Below are 13,983 nucleotides of genomic sequence, written 5' to 3' on the forward strand. Positions count from 1 at the left end.
GTCGACGTGTGTAATCAGTGGGCCACGTTGTGTCCGTCTTGTTCCTGTATGCAGGGTTGAATGACATAACGTTTCGATTTTTTTTTTTTTTAAACTTTTGTAACAGATACGGCGACGTCAAGTCAGCGACAATAAACCATTGAGATTTCAAAACAAAAGCCTGGAAGTTGCCATTAATGGCTAGACGTTATGTTTTATACTGCCTGAGCAATATGGAATAGAGACAGAGACTCTGAATTTAGCTGGTTATCATCTGACTGATTGTTGTTAATTTCAAAACCTTATTTATGTATCAAACTGCATTTTATTTTTCACGCAACCGGATATGGTATCCCCAATTCCGAATATTTGCACGGACGTCGCCAAAGCTCAATCCGTTGTCTCTCTGCTCTTGTCACATAGGGAGTTTGACAAAGAGGGATAGAAACCAATTTGTAGAGCAACTTTAGCAGATAACAGTTTCAACATGGCACAGCTGGTTGACAATAGCGACGCTCGGCGCCCTCAAACTGAGCATAACGTGGAGAACGAGCGATGTAGAAAATAACTGTCTGTTTTACATTTGGAGGTAAGTTTTCCTGTAAACATAAAGCTGAGAAATCTTGGCTCTGGAAGAAGACGTGATATCTCTGTATCTCTATACTTCCTGCTTCAGCTCTCACGCTTTTATAACTTCTTCGTCTTTCATATGGCCGCCGCCCTGTGAACCCGTCATGTCGTTTACATTTTGAGCACTTTGTAGATTATGTGTTTTTCGTGTGAGAGGAAGTGTTTGTTATGAGAAGGTAGGACTGAAAGTTGAGTGTTACATAATATGGTGGGGGGGGGGGGGGGGGGGGGGGGGGTGAGAGCGGGGTGTGCTGCCTTCACGGACTCACTGCCACCGCAAATATCGTAAGCACTGCCTACACCACTGACAGAAAAGACAACAAAGTTTTACATACTTCCTGCATACATGAAAATGTGAAATGTGAGACATGGTGTTTGTCAAAGGTGGAGAGCACTGGAGCTTCACAGCCCATCATTAGTCAAGTCACAATATCAACTGCAGGCGTTCCTTCCACTGCAGAGCTGTACATGTTGCTGCAGTGTGGATTTTGTAGCAGACCTGTGAACAGCGAGTGCCTGGCTGCATGCTTAATGCTTGTGCCCTTGCAGAGATCCCCTGAGCTTCAGATGTCGTTCAGGGTCAACTAAAAGAAGAGGTCTGGCTGATCATTTTCCCAGCCACCCAGGGACTATGTGTTCTTCCTCTCTCCTTCTTCACAGGAGAGCGGTTTATTAAAGAAAATGAGGAAAGTTGTCCATATATGCATCATAGAATCATTGAACTATGGGTCTGTGGGCCGGATAATATTAAACCCTGTTCTTTAAAAAATATCAACACATACTTATACTGATCGCTGTATCAGGTAAAAGCCTTTCAGTTTCTTTATTTCATGCCCTCCACATTAGCAGAAACAAGTGTAAGGACAGGTGGAGCTCCATTTTGGCAGCTACGCCTTAAAGATTGATAGTTGTCAGTTGAGTGAGAGGGAAAATAAGGAATAAATTAATGTTTAACTCCAGCATTTATTTGGACAAGCTGTAACAATCTTGTAAAGGCACGATCCTCCACGTCTCAGCGCGTTGGCTCAAATTACAGCGTTTTATTCGGGTAAACTGTGTAGTGCAGCAGGCTCCATATCTCAGTGACTCAAATCAACGCAGTCCATTGGCTGTATCCTCTCCCAGCCTGTATTGGGTGATATGCAGGTCACCAGTATGGCTATTATGTCTCATGAGAACAGAACCTTGTTTTGTTGTTGTGTTAATGCAATGGGAACACCGTGTATTCTGTCATTAGGTTCCATTATGCCGAAGGAACAGCCTTGCTTGGGTGAGCACAGTCTTTGCACTGCATCCAGCAAGAATGCCAAAGATAAGAGCAACAGTACCACTCTGCTGGCAATGCGAAATACTAAAGAGGCAGATGAGGCCAGTGGACGGGGCTCCCGCTGCAGTTCAGAAAAAGACTCTGGCTTCTCTGGTGAGTAAACGTGGCAAAAGTATAACCAGAACGACAGATTGCCAAGTTTTATTCTTTCTGGCTATTTCCCATACACTCCATTTTACAGATCTGCTCAGGCAGTCATAGTTCTGAAAGCTGAATGGGGCAAACGTTGAGTAGGACATTTTCTTGAATTTAAAATGAAAGTAATGAGTTTATTGTGCCGACTTTCAGGTTTAACTTAATTAACTTTACATTCACATTGAAGAGCTTATGGATTATAGCAGTGTTTTGTCTAGCTTCTGTATCAGTCAGCATTTGTCGTGTTCCACCTTCTCTGCAGATGGCTCAGACTGCCAGCAGACAGATGTGGAGGACCAGCGGAGCAAGAGACGCCCGCCCACAGGCAGCGAGCGAGCCAAAACCTCACAGCCAGGTCAGAACCAGGAGAGTCCTGGGAATCCTCCCCTGATGCCAGCAGGCCATGAACTGTCCCCCATCTACATCATCAGCAACATGGTGCTTAAGCAGGTGAGAGAGGTGTAGGTGCAGACAGTGAGGTGAGGAATATACATGAGCCCTGGTAAACTATATGTGTCAAGGTAAGAAACCGGGTGTTCTCAAGGCACTTTTTGTTAAGTTTTAAAGTGGAGTGACATGTCAGAGGTAGTGTAGGTGAGGTTGGCTTCTGTGATCTGATTTTCAAGCTGCCCTAATTAAAGCCAAAGCTTTTGCAGAAGTGTTCTATTACACTAAAACACTCTGCAGTTTTCATGATGCCTCTGCCAAAAACAGCGAAGAGCAATATCTGCCTATTAAACAGTTTGACTCCCTTAATAATATCAAAGTTTACTCATACCCATCTGTCTTGCACTGTTCTTCCGGTCCCTCTTTTATCGGTGTCCTCCCTGTACCACCAGCCGGACGTGACCCAGGAAAGATGTCCGCTGCCCCAGAGAAAGGAAAGCACGGAGACTGCCAGTTCTGGTGGTACCCACGTTGTCCTTTTACAGCAGCCTAACTTGTTTCTGGCCACCCTCCAGCTCCACAAGCCCTCGTCTCGGAAGTCCAGAGCCACCGGCAAAATAAATGGTGCTTACCTTCCAATTCTCAACTCCTACCCCCGCATTGCGCCACACTCCAGCAAGAAGCCGCCTGACAAATCTTCACTGAAGGATGAATCCCAGAATATGAAAAAGAGGGTGTGTACAGAACATAAGAATGAGGACACACCTGTGACAGTGAGCCTACCTGAGCAGCACCTTTATAAGCAACCCAAATTAGCAGCCATGCCATGCTCCTCCTCAACCAGTGATAGCCTCTCCTCCTGCAGTCTCACTGCTGTCTGCTCCAGCCAGGGCTCCCCATCTGAGTCCAGTGTCTACTCCACCTCCTCCTCCTTCCTCTCAGGCAGAGGACTTCGCAGAAATAGCAGTGCCAGTACTCGCCACCGCCGTTTCCTCAACACGGTACAAGTCCTCAGACAGTCAGGTCTGTTGGACATTACACTGCGCACAAAGGAGTTGCTGCGGCAGAGCAGCACCACCGAGCGCGACATTGCCCAACTGCGCCAGCACACAGAGTTACTGTGCCAGGCTGCCAGCAACCCCAGCGGCAGCCTGAATGGCATCACAGCCTGGGAACATCTGCACCGTTCTATGGCAGAGTCTGGCAGCTACCCCAACCTTAAGATCCTGCAAAATTTACAGATCCCATGTCATCCAGTTTCTGCTGGTCAACCAGACGGTGTTTCCACAGGACATATCCCTCCAGCTGCAGAGGACTCAGAGGTGCACTCGACTATCCCAGACCCAAACCAGAACTGTCCTGTGCCACAGCAGGGACACTCAGAACAAGGCAGGGAGCTCCAGGCTGGTTCTAAATCAACAGAAAAAGTCACCTTTATGCCTCCTGACAGTTCTACTGGTTAGCCTAATCTGCAGTGCCTTCAAAGGGAGGGCGAGTACTCAGGACTAGCCGGTGGAGAACCAGTACTTATTTTTGGATATGATGTGTGGCTTTAATGGTTAAACCTAGTTTAACAGAGATGATATCTCTGCAGATCAATGGAGTTCAGTACTTACTGTATGTGTTGCAGTACAGGCTTTGTTTCGAGTTGCCTAACGGACTTCACCAGCATGAAGTGTTTGACATCTTGAAAGCTGATCCCTCATTCATGCACTCAAGGGCAACTCAATCTAGAGGTACCATCTTGTATCACCACTGCAGACTTTATAGAACCACACAGAGGAGTGGAGGGTCTCTGCTTATGAGTCACTTAAAGGATTATGTGACACTGAAATGTTTCCCCAGGAAGCAGAGAAGGTTGCGCACAGGCGGCACTAAATGCAGTGAAGGCAACAACAGCATATGTAATCAGTTCAGTTGGTCATTACACTTGTCGCATCCAAACGACTTCATTCAGGGAATAGATGAACCATCTCCTGGGCAGTCAATGTGGAGAAAATGGTTTCTTATAACCTGCTTTACTCAGAGACTCAGCAGTCCAAACAAACACAAAAATGTCACTTCAAGGAAACGGGTAGCACATCTGGACGCTCGCTGTCAATTCCTCTGTAACGTCACAAAGTGCTCTACACTGGACTGCTGCAAGGCCTTCTATCCAGATGCTTTTCAGTGAACAACTTGATATTTGGCACATTGCCATCACAGGTTATCATACCGATTTAGTTCATTCAACTCAGCCACAGACTATATGAATTCAACACATCTCGAAGAGTTATCCCATTTCGTGTCGTCCACTTTCACTTGGATATTGTTTTTTTGCTCCAGGCCTCGAACGGTGGTCATCTGTTTTAGTCGTAGATGGAGAAGAGTTTGCATCGTGAGTTTGAGAGCGTTTAAGAGTGAAAGTATGTTGACGAAGTGGTGATATATGTGTGTATTTTCTTCTGTTTCTTTGTGCGTATGACGGACACATCTGAAATGTAATGTGGTTCATGCAGTGTATTTGTCAACATTTTTAAAGTATTTAAATAAAGTGATTCGTGAAGAATAGACCTTTTCAGTATATTAATCCAGCTGCTACCATGGAAACTAGAAAGAGTTGCCAAGGTTGTGATGCACATGTGACAAACACATGTATGTGTCTCCTCCTCCTGAAAGCCATGAAAACCATTAACCTCCCAGTTTATCCATTGAGCTCCATGGTGACGGAGAAAACTCTGCAGTTCGTGTTTTTAGCTGTTTGCAGTGATTCTGTTATGACAAGAAAATGATGTGAAATGAGTTGTTGACACAGAGACTGTTGAAGACATAAGGAGTGTTTTTTAATGGGGTACTTCTCCAATGTATTTTCAACATGTATTTCTAGGATGTCTTGATTTTTCAACAGCATTTTGCACAGATAATCATTTATTTTTGAAGCATTTATGTCTTCTGTGTCTGTTTTACATTGCAGTTGTTTTTTTGTTTAGTTTTTTTTGGATTGCCTACTAATGTTTGGCTCCAAATAGGAGTCTGGTTGTGATTAGGATGTCACTAAAAAGATGATCAAAAATACTTTATATTTAATATTTTAAACATCACCTGCTCTTTTTCTTTCTGCATGGCACATTGAATTGAGGAAGCAGCTTTGATAACTGTTTCCACTTGCACTGGAATCACCTTTGATTTCTTTTTTCTTTTCAAATATCCACCATCAGCATTACACACCATGAACTAAATTGAATAAGAAAGTCTATTTTGTCTTTGACCTTCAAGTTGTAGTTCAGAAAAGCAGAGAAAGTATTATTAGTCATTTATCAGCTTGTTCTAATCTTGACTGTTGAATGCACAAAAGCAGTTGAGAAGGAGTTCAGGATCAAGTGGCATTTCATGTCAAGTGGCGGTGAGCTGTTGCAGATCTTCACCACAGATGTGCTGCAGCTCAGTTTCTGTCTTTTAGTTCAGCGAGCAGTCAGGATCAGGTTGGCACAGATGACGGACTCGCTAAAAAAGTGAGAGAAATATGCAATAATTGACCCATGAAACAAGACCACTGGCATTGTTGCAGTGGTGAAATGTCATTAGTGTAATAATCCGTATCAGTCATGCTGGATGTTGGCAGTAGATCCTTCATATTCACACATACTAAGGAGAGCGTAGTTTGTACTCAGCGTTGTAGTTGTGAGCTGCAGAACTTGACTTTTAGTATGAAACATTTTACTCCTCTCATCAAAATAGTAACACTTGAAGCATATGTGTATATATCTGTTGACAAATCCTATGTATTAGCTAATGTTTGCATACAGATTTAAAGAATAAGGGAATCATTAAGCACATGAATTGAGCTGTGATTTCCATTTTGTAAGGGGGTTGTTGCATCATTTATTGAGAATATTAAAAAGGACCAGTAAGACCTGGAAAGTTAATTCATTTTACATTATACACTGAATTATTGAGTTGTCCCACCTGACTCAGATTCCCAGTCGCAGTTGCCACCTTATACAGCGCCAATCCCGGCACAAGCAGGATGGAGGAGAGGGCCAGCACCCAGCCCAGAAAGTATGCCCAGGCTGGGTATATGTACCAGCGATTAAAGGTCAGAGGCGTATACCAAATTAAAGAACAGATAAAAGAGCCCTGAGAAAAGAAGAAGAGAGATTCAGTAGCTTTCTGGACATTTCAGCATGAGGACGTCTTTTAACCTAAAAATTCAAAGGTTACAGTAAAGCACAAGGACACATTCACGGTGTGCATGGAGATTCATGATGCATATATGCAGCACTGAAAGGCTGACTCACCAGTGAGACCAGTGGAGTGAGGTAACGCCAGCAGACCTTAAAGAGGGGGTTGGCACGCACACCTGTCATGTTCTTTATGATGCCACACAGCCGATCTGCCCCTTTATAAATGATGAGACCAACAGTATGTAATAACCTGGGTAACTTCAGTCATTTTTCACTCACACAGGTCAGTTTACTAGTCGTTCGGAGTACTCCTCAGCCCGTGAAAACAGCTGGATGAGAGTCTTGCAGCTTCATTTAGGTCCAGTGTTAGACTGCTGGAGTACCACTTTAAAAACAGTAGACCTACCAAATAGCCATCCCATTGCCATGGTTTCAAACACACAGGTAAAGAGGATGCAGCATCCATTACAGGCGTAGTAGTCAAACAACTGGAACACATACATCCCTCCCTGGAGACAGCAGAGACATTAATTTCACATGGGTTCGTTTACTTGTTATGCCAACCTCACATGTATGGAAGCCTGTTACTGCTTCTTTTTTTTCCCAAAAAATATTTAAATGTATTAATTTATATGCTGTAATAAGTAACATGTCATTATGAGATGAAAGCATGTTGCTATCATGATATAACAAAATCCTGACATGACATGTTTTATTTTGGCAGCAATACACTGCCATGAAAGATTAATACAGAATAAATGTACATTTGACACTAAGCACTGACCTCAGTGATCATGATAAGCTGACAGGCGAAGCATACGAGGCAGAGGAGGAGGAGGAAACGTTCCCGTTGGCCTGTCCTGCGCATTGCTGTGGGAAACATATCTGTGATGGATGTCATCACCACCTCTAGTGCAACAAACTGTACAGAGAAAGGACAAGACAGAATGAGTGCATTTCCTAATGTAAAGGTACTCTTCCAAAAAGAGTTCATGTGCATCTTACTTGTGTGTCCAGACCCAAGAGAAGGAGCATAACGAAGAAGCAGATGGACCACAGTTGGGGCAGAGGCATCATGGCTACAGCCTGAGGGTATGCAATGAACGCCAAGCCTGGACCTGCATGAGAGGCAACGTCAGAATGACGCAAGACTCGCCACCATCTGCATTTGCTGTCAAGCCAGTTCAAAATCAGTAACTTTGCAAAGTAAAGGTAAATATGGATCCGGGTGGTGATGCAGTGGAAAGCACGTCTCGTCAAAGAGAGTCTGCTGATGATTGAGGTAATGCACTCTATCTTATACAGTATGAAGTCTGTCTGATTGTGTTTGCACTGTAAATATTTGGGTAGGGAGGAGACGAGAGATGAGACTGACGACTATGACTATGACTAAAAACTTCTACCCCCCAGGACAGACCCACCCACACCTTAGATCCAAAACAAAACAGCCAGAGTCAGCAGTGATGTCTGGGTGTGCTGCAGGGTGCATCTTGAAACAAGTGTCCTGCTACATACCAGAGCAGGAACGCATGCAAAGCAACTGCTGTGACATTGTGCTTGTCCTGTCAATGGGTGTCCTCAAGATGGCAGCAAACATTTTACACAGTTACTCAGCTCCTTTACTGAAGTAAAAGTACCAATACAACGATGCAAAAATACTCTATATGTGCCAAGTTAGAGATGATTAATTGGGCTGAGAAGAAGACTTATTTGTGATATCAGATTTTTCTGTGCAGTATTGGAGTATTAGACCTCTTTGTGCCTTGAGGACCTTTTTCAATCAAACCATTTGCAAAGTTGAGAGGGGGAATCTCTCTTTGGTGAAACTGCTGCTGTCACCTCAGTGCATCTGAAGGACCACAACCTGACACAAGCCAAATGGCTGGGCTCCACAGTTTCAGTCCGAACAATGTGTAAAACACTTGGATGATTCGCTTAGCATGTGTTTTATGCTATTATGGTATCATATGTAAAATTTTAATTTGTAAAATAACTGCTAACTAGACCTATCAAATAAATGTAGTGGAGTAAAATGGACATGACTAAAATGAAGTAGACATATAGAGTAAAATGAAATTAATACAAAAAGTATTTGCTCTTGAAAGTGAAAGTTACTTTCCACCACGGTTGCGGCCTTGCTTGGGAGCGTAGGAGGTGTGCCTCTCATACTACTGTATGATGGTCATGTGGTTACAAAATACCAGATGAAACAGTCCTTACACTGAGAATTACTGCTTCTCAAATTCACAATATTACTAACATTCTCACCAAAATTGTGTTGATCTCACTAAATCCCCTAAAATGAACAGTAACCCCAACTATAATTTAACGTGAACTACCTAATTCTGCCTGAACATAACCTTTCTCTCCTTTGCCTGCTTCTATCGTTCACCTCACACGGGAGGCCTCCTCTGCAGGGCCATAGCATGCTGCCATACGGTGACAAGGCACCAGAGTGTAGCGTTTGCATCTTTCTGACCTGACTACCTACCTGACTCGGCCACTTGTGCAATGGGAACACCCTGCTCATGAGCCATGAATCCCAGCACAGAGAAGACTGCAAACCCAGCTACCATACTGGTGCCACTGTTCAGCAAACACAGCCACAGACAGTCTCTGCAAAACATAAAAACATGTGCAAAACCTATCAATGTTTGAATGTCTTTGTGATGCTTAGCTCTTGTCCTCTGGTGCCGGTTGATGCCAGTCAGTCACACACTGACACATGCTTACCTATAGCAGTTGTTCTTGTGGGGGTTGTAGCTGCCGAGCACAATTAAAGTGCCCACACCCAAACTGTATGAAAAGAAGATCTGAGCCCCAGCCTCCATCCAAACCTGCTCAAACAAAGCAACAGTGAGTGCATTTGTCCACCTAAACTCTACACTGTTACAACTTATCATCAAGCTCCTACCTGAGGGTCTGTGAGTCGTGAGGGTTCAGGCAGAAGATAAAACACAACTCCTTGTAAAGCCCCAGGAAGAGTAAGACCACGGATCAAAAGAATGAGCAACATCACATAAGGGAAGGTAGCAGTGAAATACACCACCTGGAGAAAAAGGAAACCATTCAGGGATTTGAAAATGTATATATATGTATGTATACACATTAACCACAGTTTTGGGGCTCATGTAAATACCTTTCCTGTAGACTTGACCCCTTTCCAGATACAGAAATAGCACATGACCCACATAACAATTAGGCACAACAGCACTTCCCATCTGATGCTGCCTATCTCCTCAATCCCCCCTGAGATAGCCAGCACTCGTCGTCTAGAGGGAAAAAAGGTGGACAGAAATGTTTAAGTGAGATTCATCAGGATTCATTTTGGCGCATTTATAAGAACCCACAGGCTTAGTTTGTTAATCTATACGAACATACTCCCAGAATTCTGTGGCAGCAGAGGTCGCGCCAGTCTGGTTGATCTGTCTGAGGGTGTCATTTTGTGATGAATAGACTATGCAGTCATCTGAAAGGATAGCGAGAAAACAAGAAGAATCATTTATATCTTATTTAAAGCACTTTTTAAGTTGGAGTTTTGCCATCAGGCAGGCAGAGTCTAATGAACGATGTATGTGTGATCCAGTGTTTCTGAAACTTGACCCACATTAGGCACTAAAGGTCAGGATACCCCGTCCTCTCCTGCTCTGATGCAGACTATTCACTCACAAGTCCACAAACTTTCTCAAAGTGCAAAACTAAATCACTGAAAAGTTCCTTTTAGAAAGTTCACTAAAGTTGATACTTGCTACCATAACATCAGTACATCATGTACATCATCTTAATGCATCCACTTCACCTGTGTTCCAGTAGTTGTTGCAGGTGGCCCAGGGGAGCTGGGAGGTGAAGGAGAAGACCAGGTAGAGCAGAGCCCAGGACAGAATAATGATGTAGGTCATACAGCTGTAGAAAATGATCAGCTGCCCACTATAGCCGATACCTGCAGGGGCAGATATGGTACTTTCTGTTACAGACTAACATTATGAAAAGCTCCATTCATTCATTATCATTGTTCAGGACCACAGAAACGGTAAAAACGTTAGAACCTGTCCACAGATAAAACGCCTTACTCAATTTTTTTGTCAAGATTTAGTTGATGTCAAAGAAAACATTTACTGTTTTTGTTTAGTTTTCAGTGAGGTTAGTCAGAGAGGTTTTTATTCCATCCATTCTCCTCTTTGTTAAAACATTACCCACAATGCAACTCAACCGCAGGTAGTTCATAGTAGTACTTCCTATATACATGCCAGTGTTCAGTAAGACAACCTAAATATTTCAAATGACCTTTGTTTAATTATTAATTCTTTATTTTTTTTTTTAACAAAAAAACCCAACAACCTTGGAATAAGGTTCACAGAGGCCATATTGTTAGTACCTTTGTAAATGTTTGCCTTGCACTGACGATCTTTGCTCATTTTTCAAGTTTCTACCTTCTGCCAGCGGGCATAGCTTCCTCCAGCAGGTGATGCCGCCCTCCTGGGTGTACTGGCCCATAGTTGTCTCCAGCAGGAACAGCGGCACCCCACAGGTCACCACAAACACCAGATATGGCACCAGGAATGCACCTGAATTCACAAAGTATACAACAATTCATTCCTGTACCACAGATTTTGGGTAGTAAGTAGAGAGCATCATATATTCTTACCCCCTCCGTTTTTGTAGCAGAGGTAAGGAAACCTCCACACGTTGCCCAGCCCGACAACATTTCCCGCCACAGCCAGGAGAAACTCCAACTTCCTCTCCCAGTGTCCTCTCTCCTCCACCTTTACATGCTTGCCATTTGTTGCACATTCTTTATTCAACATACTCAAAAGCTCAGTCTGAACCCCGAACCCTCTTCACCAATATGCTGTGTGTCCAGGACTGCTCTGCCTTTATATTCGCTACTAATGCTGTATCATATAATGAGCAACTGCCTGACAGTTAATCAGTTCTCAGAAGAAATTCTGTGTCTGCTGAGCATGATTCGCATTTTGAATGAGTGCCAGATTAGAAATACCCACGTTGCTTGTTTCCACATCTGATATTAAATATAAATTAAACAAATACAAAGTATTGGTTTAACCCATAATTTTTAACAAAAGGAATCAAATATATTTTTTTCATTTCTTGTCTTGTGCTTTAGCTCAAATATTCCTCAGGTGTCTCAAATTTTTCTGGAGGATGTTGAGTCCAAAATGTGTGCGCACGGTTCAATGTCACGACAGGCCTGACATAATCTTCATTAAACTATGTCTGTCAGTTTTCATCTTCCAGTGGTTCCCTACCTTTGTCCTGCAGGGACTTCTTTTCTATCATTGGCTAAACTGACAATGTCTGACTAAGTGACATATATATTTTGTATAACTGTAACAGAACAGAACAACTGACAAACTGTGCAATTAACTCAAATAGTCAACACAATAACTGCAGGATATTTGTGGATAACAAGTGATTTGGATGAATGTTGAGTAGATTATTTCCTGTGTGAAAAGAGTTGAGATCCCTATTCCCTATCATACATAAAGCACTGTGAGTAAAAAGGACTTTTAGTGCCGAATCCTATGAAGATGTAATGCACATGAGTTGAGTCCTGACTGCTAGTAGTTCAAATTTGTCCTCTGTGGAGGACAGTTGTAAACCTGAATATCTCCCACCCACTGCATACTACTGAATTAACTCCTTTTGCTATCTACAGAGGACACTGAGGGCTTGTCAATGATACTAAATGTGAAGGGGTGGGGCTTTGGTACCTTTCTCTCTCTCATTAAGTGAAATGGCATTCATCAGTGCAAGCGCATTTTGTGGGAAGAGAAAAAGTAAGTGCATAATACTTTTTATTGAGCCAATTTTGGCTTGAAATGTTGTTGCCATATTTTGGATAAGACTCTTAACAACATATTCAAACATTGTCTGAATTATTTTAACCGTATTTTAGGACAGTATTTAAGTGTTTAAAAAATGTCCTAAAAAAAATTCAGTATTCTAATTACCTTACAAAGATTGGGGAATTAAAAAAAAGTTGTGATTGGACAATATTTTTTTTCCTGGTAGACAGGAGGTTAAATCAAGTTGTAATGATGATCATTGTAAGCTGCTGTTTTTGTTAATGAACAAAGACATGTAATCATATGAATAGTATTAAGTGTATCTAGCTGAGTCACTGTTTAATAAGTAACAGGTCATTTTCCACTGAGCAACATTCTTATAGAACAGTCATGTAGGTAAACCAATGGCCCATTCCAAGTCGAACCAAAGGCCAAGGATCGGCAGGAACTTTACCAATTGTTTATAATTTACCAACTGTAAATTGGAGATTAAGTTCTTTTACACTCACTCTGCTGTAACCAGGATGAGACTTTGAACAGACTCAGGGACTTTGGAAGTCGTGAGTTTCTTCCAGTTTCAGGTCAGACTGACCAGAAGCTTCAGCTATGTTATACATTTCTTTACTATATTTTTTGATTTTATACTGATTGATTTTATATTACCACTGAAAGATTCAAGTGTAATTGAGCTGTTTGCGTGCCCTTGCTTATTATGTACGTATTAAATTGCAAATAAATACTCAAAATTGAAGTTAAAGATAAGTGTTGGATTTTTTTCCATTTTTATAGTTCTGATGGTAGTAAAATATAGATTTTTGTGTGATAAATATCCTGAAAGTTCTAAAGGACTACTCTAGCCTACTGAAAATTACCAGATCCTTGGGGCATATTGACCACTAAACCTTATCCTAGCATTATTACTACGAGCCTAAGATCTAGAGGAGAGCTGCCGCGTGGCTGGCAACTGCATCCAACTCAAGGGCTATTCAGCTGGATGCATTGCCAGTGGAAGCAGGATAGGCGTCTGAATGTGGGCAGTTAGAAGCTAGGCGTGTCTTCTCGACACCAGCTTAAGCAGTTTTCAGATCTCCAACCTATGAGGGTAACGCTCTGTATGACTGAGAACCGGACCCTTTGAACGCAGAGCTGGTCCAGTACTTCCTGGATAACTCAGGATCTTAACACCTGTGAATACTGCTCCCTGACATTCGGCCATTGTCCTATTAGCTCTCTGTTTTTTTTTTTTAACTGCAAACTTTTCTAAGGCAGAACGAGGCTTTTTGGCTGAGAGTGAAGGCTCTGTGAATACAGCATGTGTTCCAGTTTTCACTGTGCATCCATTCTCTTTAAAAACAGTTTCAGTATATAAGTATATGTCCTTACCTGCTGCTGTGACAACTGATAACTTCTAAAACACCTGTCTTAGGGGTTCTAGGTTCAGTTCTAGGTTTTCAGATGTTGCTGGGTGCATTTTTTTCCTTTAGTTCCAACAGAGAAAGACACGTTCAGTTTATTCACCCCATGGCAGTAATGTATTCTGTCTGATATCAGATGT

The 13,983-nt window shown here is 42.4% G+C and overlaps 2 protein-coding genes across 2 annotated transcripts; one reads left to right on the forward strand and one right to left on the reverse strand.

Annotated features, from left to right (window-relative positions):
* Nucleotides 1-376: 376 nt before the first annotated feature.
* On the forward strand, nucleotides 377-5,003 carry LOC143323263 (CLOCK-interacting pacemaker). Its single transcript, XM_076735043.1, has 4 exons — nucleotides 377-568; nucleotides 1,847-2,029; nucleotides 2,334-2,521; nucleotides 2,911-5,003. Exons 2-4 carry the CDS (start codon nucleotides 1,855-1,857, stop codon nucleotides 3,919-3,921), a joined length of 1,374 nt encoding a protein of 457 aa, XP_076591158.1. The 5' UTR covers nucleotides 377-568; nucleotides 1,847-1,854; the 3' UTR covers nucleotides 3,922-5,003.
* A 257-nt stretch (nucleotides 5,004-5,260) lies between these two features.
* LOC143323264 (sodium- and chloride-dependent GABA transporter 2-like) lies at nucleotides 5,261-11,130 on the reverse strand. The gene is made up of 13 exons (XM_076735044.1): nucleotides 11,052-11,130; nucleotides 10,421-10,561; nucleotides 10,003-10,090; nucleotides 9,761-9,893; nucleotides 9,536-9,670; nucleotides 9,355-9,458; nucleotides 9,113-9,237; nucleotides 7,627-7,739; nucleotides 7,406-7,543; nucleotides 7,028-7,130; nucleotides 6,736-6,836; nucleotides 6,404-6,574; nucleotides 5,261-5,941 (listed from the first exon to the last, which is right to left on the reverse strand). Exons 1-13 carry the CDS (start codon nucleotides 11,113-11,115, stop codon nucleotides 5,894-5,896), a joined length of 1,464 nt encoding a protein of 487 aa, XP_076591159.1. The 5' UTR covers nucleotides 11,116-11,130; the 3' UTR covers nucleotides 5,261-5,893.
* Between the last annotated feature and the right edge of the window lie 2,853 nt (nucleotides 11,131-13,983).

Source organism: Chaetodon auriga, chromosome 7, assembly GCF_051107435.1.
Source record: "Chaetodon auriga isolate fChaAug3 chromosome 7, fChaAug3.hap1, whole genome shotgun sequence".
In the NCBI taxonomy this organism is placed as follows: domain Eukaryota; kingdom Metazoa; phylum Chordata; class Actinopteri; order Chaetodontiformes; family Chaetodontidae; genus Chaetodon; species Chaetodon auriga.

Coding starts and splice junctions, on each gene's coding strand:
- LOC143323264 (XM_076735044.1), bottom strand. CDS start 11,115: ATGGGCCAGTACACCCAGGAGGGCGGCATCACCTGCTGGAGGAAGCTA. Junction 10,562..11,051: donor GCTATGCCCGCTGGCAGAAG/GTAGAAACTTGA, acceptor CTGCCCCTGCAG/GTATCGGCTATAGTGGGCAG. Junction 5,942..6,403: donor CGACTGGGAATCTGAGTCAG/GTGGGACAACTC, acceptor TCACTTTTTTAG/CGAGTCCGTCATCTGTGCCA.
- LOC143323263 (XM_076735043.1), top strand. CDS start 1,855: ATGCCGAAGGAACAGCCTTGCTTGGGTGAGCACAGTCTTTGCACTGCA. Junction 2,030..2,333: donor AAAAGACTCTGGCTTCTCTG/GTGAGTAAACGT, acceptor CCTTCTCTGCAG/ATGGCTCAGACTGCCAGCAG. Junction 2,522..2,910: donor GCAACATGGTGCTTAAGCAG/GTGAGAGAGGTG, acceptor CTGTACCACCAG/CCGGACGTGACCCAGGAAAG.